This window comes from Heterodontus francisci, chromosome 6 (assembly GCF_036365525.1).
Source record: "Heterodontus francisci isolate sHetFra1 chromosome 6, sHetFra1.hap1, whole genome shotgun sequence".
Taxonomy (NCBI): Eukaryota; Metazoa; Chordata; class Chondrichthyes; order Heterodontiformes; family Heterodontidae; genus Heterodontus; species Heterodontus francisci.
The window spans coordinates 136,728,967-136,736,670 of NC_090376.1; the positions used below are offsets into that span (position 1 = coordinate 136,728,967).

Below are 7,704 nucleotides of genomic sequence, written 5' to 3' on the forward strand. Positions count from 1 at the left end.
GTGGATGTTAAAAAGAAGCAGAGAGTTTTTTCTGTGCAATGGTCGACATCTTCCCTCAATCAACTACACCAAATAAAACCCACTATCTTGTAATTTGTCTTATTGCTGTTTCTCGGTTTCACAGGTGTTTGAAATTTGACATTTGTTTTCTGTTATAAAGTTCTTTTGTTTTTGAAATTATTCATTGTGGAAAATGATTATTCTGTCATGCCTTAATTATGAGCTGCTGATTTCACCCTTTCCCCTTAGTGGCTGCCAATGTAGGCACAGCTCTCATTTGATTAGCGTCTCCCATGAGCCATAGCACGTGGTTCCGCTGGGCGCTAGGCACGGAAGACAAGTAGAAAGGAGGTGACAGACTGCATGGGTTGAAGTGAGTCTTTAGTGATTTTACTTTGAGTGGCCATCATGGTGGCTGGAATTGGGTAAGTATGAGATTGTCTTTTGCCTCCTTGGCCCAACGCTTGATGTGCCTGGCCTCCAGTGCAAGGGCTTCAACATCCAGTGCTGCCTGCTCAGCTTCCTCCTTCACATCCTGCTTGTTAGTGGAGGAGTGGCATTTAATCATGTCCTTGTCATGCAAGGTGCCTCTCTTCCACAGTACTAGATTGTGCAGAGCACAGCAGACCACTATGATACATGAGACCCTCGCTGGGCATACTGCAGAGCTCCACGGGATCAATCCAACCACCGGAATCTCATCTTCAGCAGCCCAATGGCCTGCTCGATGGTTGCTCGGGTGAAGCTGTGGCAAGCATTGTATCACTCCTTTGCTGCAGTGCGAAGGTTCCTCACAGGCGTCAGTAGCCATGTCTTCAATGGGTAGCCCTTGTTCCTGAGAATCCATCCCTGAAGGCGAGTCAGGGACCAGAAAAGCTGCAGTACCTGGGACTGTCAAAGTATGTAGGCATCGTGACCACTGAATCCCATAGGTCACAATTTCATTCTGCAGCAGGACACATAAGGCAGTGATGAGCTCCTGGAGAGCTGCAAACTTTGCTGACACTGCCACTCGGACATTTGGAAGTAGTAGAGCCAAGTGCGGTACACTCTCTAGTGCAGGTGGGCCCTTCTTGGCATGCCGGCTGCTTTTGCTCTAGTCATGGAGCTGCACAGGCAGGCACAGCTGTCCCTGGCCCTCCCTCCGTCAGAGGTGCTGTATCAGGCCACAAGGGTCCAAAAAGACAGGGTGTACGAATTGCATGCTAGGTGATCAGTAGGCCTTCAGAGCACTGTCCTTGCAGAGATGAACCTGCCTTAGCAGTTTTCCCTTTGCTACTTCTCTTGGCAGACTCGCTAATGGGCTTCAGTGCCGTCCCTTGCTGAGAGGCAATCCTCTCACCCAGCAGTATGGACACCCAATACGGACATCCAACAATATGGGCACCTGGTACTGCCACCCAAAACCAAGTCTGCCCCACTGCAGAACACCCAGGACCCAGCTTCCCCCTTCCAGAAATCTTGACACCAAGCTCACCCAGGACTGCCACCAAGATCAAGCCCACCCAGTACTGTCACTCAAGACCAAGCTCATGTATGCAAAGCACACAGTACTGCAGTGAGAAAATGACCTCAGCTCCCCCTTTTCACTGATGCAGTGCTGGTCATAGCTGCCTACCCATCGTGGCACTGAGGCCTTGCTTTCAATGGCTAGCGATCCAAAGACACATGACTGCTGCCCATTATCCACTTATTTCCAAGCCCCCCATTGAATCACTTACAATTACATGCAAATGTACTCGAACTATCTGTCCAGCAATTTAAATTGCCTACCCATCGTATCGGGGCGATGAAGCTGCCTTGGTGCTTTCCTGCCACTGACTAAATCCAGAACCGACATCAAGACCAGGCGTCTCATCCGATGCTACTCTTCGGGCGCCCCAGGCCTCCATTCCTGCTCCAGACAGCCTCACTAAATTCAGCCCACAGAATCTAATGGTAATAACGCATCAGCGAACGAGGTCCATGCAAAGAATAGTGGTGAAAAGATAAAATTAAATGCTCTTTATCTGATTGCATGAAGGATCTGCAATAAGGTAGATGAATTAATGGCACAAATAAAGCGAGATGGTTTATATCGAATTGTCATTACATAGACATGGTTACAAGGTGACCAAGTTCAGGAAATAAATATTCCAGGGATACAACATTTCACAAAGACAGACAGAATGGAAAAGTGGAGGAGTAGCCCTGATAGTAAAGGATGCCATAAGAACAGTAGTGGGAAAGGATCATGGCTCAGAAGATCAAGAAGTAGAATCAGTATGAGTGGAGATTAGGAATAGCAAGGGTCAGAAAATGCGGGTGGGAGTAGTTTATAAGCCCACTAACAGTAGGTAAACTTTTGGACAGACCATTAAGCAAGAAATTATTGGACCTTGTAATAAAGGCAAAGTAATAATTGTGCGGACTTTAATCTTTATAAAGACTGGACAAATCAACCTGGGAAAGCTGGTCTGTATGATGAATTTCCTAGAACAATACATTGTGAAACCAACTGGGGATAAATCTATTTTAGTTCTAATATTGTGCAACAAAGCAAGGTTAATTAATAATCTCATAGTAAAAGATCCACTGGGAAAAATGATCATAATACAATTGTATTCCATATGAAGTTTGAAAGCAACCTACTTCAGTCCCAATCTTAAACTTAAACAATGCCAATTATTTAGGTATGAGGGGGGAGCAGGCTAATGTTGAATCGGTAAATAGACTAAAAGGTATGGCAATAATTAAAGAGTGGGAAATATTTAAAGAAACAATTCAAACAGTTTAACAAAAGTACATTCCATTAAAAAATAAAAACATAGCAAGAAAGATCCAGCCATGGCTTACTAATGAATTTAAGGATCGTATTGGATTAAAAGAAGAGGCTTCTAATGTTGCAAAGAATAGCCTAAAGATTGAGAATATTTTAGGAACCAGCAAACGGCCACCAAAATGTTGATAAAACAGGAAAAAATAGAATGAAAGAAACTAGCCAGGAATAGAAAAACAGTTTGTAAGAGCTTTAGCAAGTATATAAAAAGGAGGGTCCCTTAGAGTCAGAGACAGGAAAACTGATCATGGGAAGTGGGGAAATGGCAGAGACATTGAACAAATAGTTTGCGTCCGTCTTCACAGCAGAAGCACAAGTTACATACCAGAAATAGAGGGTAACCAAGGGGCTAATAAGAGTGAGGAAATTAAGGTAATTGATATCAGCAGAGAAGAAGTACTGAAGAAACTTAAGAGACCAAAATCCAACAAATCCCTAGCACCTAGGGATTACATCCTAGGGTTCTAAAAGAGGTAGCTGCAGAGATAGCGGATGCACTGGTTGTGACTTTCCAAAATTCCCGAGATTCTAGATTGGTCCTAGCAGATTGGAAGTTAGCAAATCTAACATCGATGTTCAAGAAAGGAGGGAAAGAGAAAACAGGGAACTACAGGCCAGTTAGCCTGACATCGGTCTTCAGGAACGTGCTGGAATCCATTATTAAGGAAATCTTAACAATGTAATTAGAAAATCATAATATGTTCACACAAAGTCCACATAGTTCTATGAAAGAAAAATTGTGTTTGACAAATTTGTTAAAGTTTTTTGAGAATGTAACTAATAGGGTAAATAAAGGGGAACCAGTAGATGTGGTAAACTTGGATTTCCAAAAGTTTTTCAATAAGGTGTCACACAAAAGGTTATTACACAGGATAAGGGCTTATGGCATCTTGGGTTATACATGAGCATGGATAGAGAATTGGTTAATGGATAGAAAGCAAAGAGTAAGGATAAACGTGGCATTTTCAGGTTGGCAGGCGATAACTCGTGGAGTGCTGGGGCCTCAGCTATTTACAACTATATTAATGACTTAGATGAAGATCAGAGAGTAAGGAATCTAAGTTTGCTGATGATACAAATCTAGGTAGAAATGCAAGCTGTGAGGAAGACACAAAGAGGCTGCAAAGAGATATCGACAGGTTAAGTGAATGAGCAACAAGGTGGCAGATGGAGTATAATGTGGGAAAGTGTGAGGTTATTCACTTTGGTAGTAAGAATATAAAAAAGAGAATATTTTATAAAAGATGTGAAATTTGTAAATGTTGATATTCAGAGGGACTTGGGTGTACACAGAAAGATAGCATGCAGGTACAGCAAACAATTAGGAAGGCAAATGACATGTTGGCCTTTATTGCAAGGGGTTTGGAGTACAAGAATAATGAAGTGTTGCTGCAGGGCTTTGGTGAGATCACACCTGTAGTACTGTGCGTAGTTTTGGTCTCCATATTTAAGGAAAGATAAATTTGCATTGGAAACGGTATAGCGAAGGTTCATTAGATTGGTCCCTAGGATGAGAGGGTTGTCCTATAATGATTATGACTAAATCGTGTCTATATTCCTAGCGTCTAAAAGAATGAGAGATGATCTCATTCAAACATTCAAGATTCGGAAGGGACTTGACAGGGCAGACACTGAGGGGTTGTTTCCTTTGGCTTGAGAAACTAGAATATTGCGTGGGGCACAGTCTCAGGCAAGGGGGTGATCGTTTAGGACTGAGATGAGGAACAATTTCTTCACTGAAACGGCTCTGAATCTTTGGAATTCTCTACCTCAGAGGGTTGTGGATGCTCCATCGTGAATACATTCAAGATTAAGCTGGGTAGAATTTTGGTCTCAGGGAATCAAGATCAGCCATTATCGTATTGAATGGCGGAGCAGGCTCGACGGGGGGAGGGGGGGGGGGCGGGTATTGTCTACTTCTGCTCCTATTTCTTATGTTCTTAAGGAGACCAAAACTATACAGAGTACTCTAGGTGTGCTCTCACCAATGCCCTGCACAGTTGTAGCAAGACTTCCTTACTTTTATATTCCATCTCTTTTGCAATAAAGGCTAACATTCCATTTGCCTTCCTAATTACTTGCTGTACCTGCATGCTAACTTTTTCATACTGAACAAGTGAAATAAAGTGTCAGAGCAGACGAACTTCCAAACTCTATGATGTAGCAAAGCATGATGCTGCTACCTGAGGTCCATGCAAGAATGGCTGTCTTGTTTCAAACTCCAGGGCACCCTTCCAGATGAGGATAATGACAAATGGGAGGTAGTTAACACCAGAGTTGTTTAATTCATCTGTGAACTGCAACTTGGCTCACAGTTGCTGCTAGTGATAGCTTAGAAGCAGCCAGAGACATAAAGGTTGATGTCTGTACTGAGCTTATTTGCCACTCTGAGGTTGCCAAGCTGCCAGGATTGTCTTGCCGTCTCTAGAAACTAAACATTAATCTCCAGGAGCCAGCTGCGAGAAACCCAGGAGAACAATCATGGAGACATAAAACAGTGTTTTTGTCTTCATTTTCTTTGAACAGTCCCATTTTTTTGTTTTAAAAGTATTGGAGATTAATCATCCAATAGGGTCATGAAGAGTCTGTTTCCAGTTGCGAGGGAAAGGCAGTAAACCAACAGGAGGGATATTTTAGGCGATCAATGGTGAATGTGTTAGGGTGGGGTGGATGGAAGCAGGAGGTCAGGTGATGAAACCTCCATGAATACATCCGACCAGAGCTGGCAAACCTAGCTGCCACTGGAAATGGTTTCTCTCTGATCAAGGTTTCCTGCACGTCTGTTTACAGCAGATAGTATAGCATTGTGACTGCTTCCCTGCTGAACCCAAGCCTGCAGGAGTAGATCTTTCTCCAAAGTTATCAGGTAGCTATGGTGAGGCCTATGGAAACAATTATTTGGCAAAAGTGAATGTGGTCATATACCTCGAGCAATGTCATTACCAGCCCAAATTCCACAGTTCACTGAGAGGCTTTACAGCAGCCAATCTGTTTTCACCAGCCCAGAATTCGTATTCTTTCATTAAATGTTATATGAAGCCATGATTTTCTTTCCAAAGTTTTGTTTTTCTAATTGATCTGTAGGAACTTTAGGCAAGACTGAAATTTGTATTTCCCAAGAAGACAGTTAAAATAAATTCTCCCATCTTAGCTACTAAGTTAAGATAAAAAGAAAAGCCCAGTCATTGTTTTTGGAAATTGTCCCGTTTTTCAACCTCATCAAACACTGCCTCAAGCAAAAGCATAATTCTCAGATGTCAGCTGTTTTAAGTGTTCCTTGAATCTTAAAATGCTTAAAAAACAAACCAATCAATAATGCTGCAGACTACAGAATAGCAGAATGAGTTGAAAACAAAGGAAGATTGGCAGGAATTATACATTTTGTCATTAAGCAGACATATTGGTAATAAATGTGACCAATGCAAGGACTAAGAACGTGGTGCAATTTTCACCCTAGTATTGTGTTTGCAATTGAATAGAATTTGTTATTTTGTCAGCATCACTATGTCAGCAATTGAGAACAGATCAATATTTTCACAGCAGTGCTGTGTGGTGAATAAGTATAGGTCCCTATTTTCACAAAGTGCACTGACATTTGAGGAGATTAGTGTTTTTGGAGTGGATTGGAAATCATTACATCGTGATCTGCACACTAATTATTACTTTTGATCTTTTTACACAACTACCACATGATCTATAGATATTCTCATTTATATTACAAGCAAAATATATGTTTATTTTATAAATGATTGTCTGAAAGCCTCAATGGCTTCTTGTCATTGTTGCTATTTCCTGCTGTCTGGCTGTGCTCAAGGACCAAATTATAATGAATGGGTATGAACAATGTAATGTAGTTACAATTGAATTCACAAATCTTTACTGTATATTACAAAGATACAATTAATTTCTTCTTCTCCTACCCCTCATCTCAACAAACCATTACTTTCTTCATCCTCATTAGACTCTCTTCCATTAAGTTACATGGTTTTCACAGCTAAGCATCCACTTGCTGTCAGCCCAGGAACCCAATCATTTGATTTTGGCACAATTACTTGGGTATGTCTGAACAGACTTGTTTTTGCTGTATTTGATTTGGTGGAGTGTTCCCTCTTCTGGAGTCTCATGCTAAGTATCAGCCTTGGCTCAGTTGGTAGCACTCTCTCCTCACAGTCAGAAAGTTGTGGGTTTATATCCTACTCCAGGACTTGAGCGCAAAAATCAAGGCTGCCACTGCAGTGCAGTACTGAGGAAGTGCTGAACTGTCAGAGGTGTGTTCTTTTGAATGAGTTGGTAAACTGAGGTCCTGTCTGCCCACTCAGGTGGATGTAAATGATCCCATGGCACTAATTCAAAGATGAACAGGGGAGTTATCTCTAATGTCCTGGCTAATATTTATCCCTCAATCAACATCACAAAACAGATTGTCTGGCCATTATCAAATTGCTGTTTGTGGAAGCTGACTGTACACAAATTGGCTATTGCATTTTCTACATTACAACAGTGACTACAGTTCAAAAATTACTTCTTGCATGTACTTACTTTGGGACCTCCTGTGGTTGTGAATGGTGCTAAATAACGGCAATTTTTTATTTCTTTCTAGAGACAAGATCCAGCACAGGGTCCGTTCAGTCCTTGGTGATGGAAGTCCATCACCACGTTGAATTTTGACACCAACACTTCCTTTAAGACAGATCAGACTGATGCTGGATCACTGAGCCATCAAACACAACACTGAAGCTTTCTTTTACATGCTAACATTTTTGTCACTATTCCCTTGGAAAGAAGGCAACAGCTGGGCAGGGCAAAGCACTTCTGCCTGTTACTAGTTTCATTACAATCCATGGCAGCATCAATGCATCCAGCAAGACCCTTGGCAACAACTCCAT

The 7,704-nt window shown here is 41.9% G+C and overlaps 1 protein-coding gene across 1 annotated transcript in view; it reads left to right on the top strand.

The window, feature by feature from the left end:
• LOC137371602 (putative nuclease HARBI1) overlaps positions 1-139 on the top strand; it is a 53,266-nt gene extending 53,127 nt beyond the window's left edge. Inside the window, exon 3 of the mRNA XM_068034435.1 lies at positions 125-139. Within this exon, the coding sequence (XP_067890536.1) occupies positions 125-139 (15 nt within the window). The remainder of the gene's footprint in view (positions 1-124) is intronic.
• The last annotated feature ends 7,565 nt before the right edge of the window (positions 140-7,704 follow it).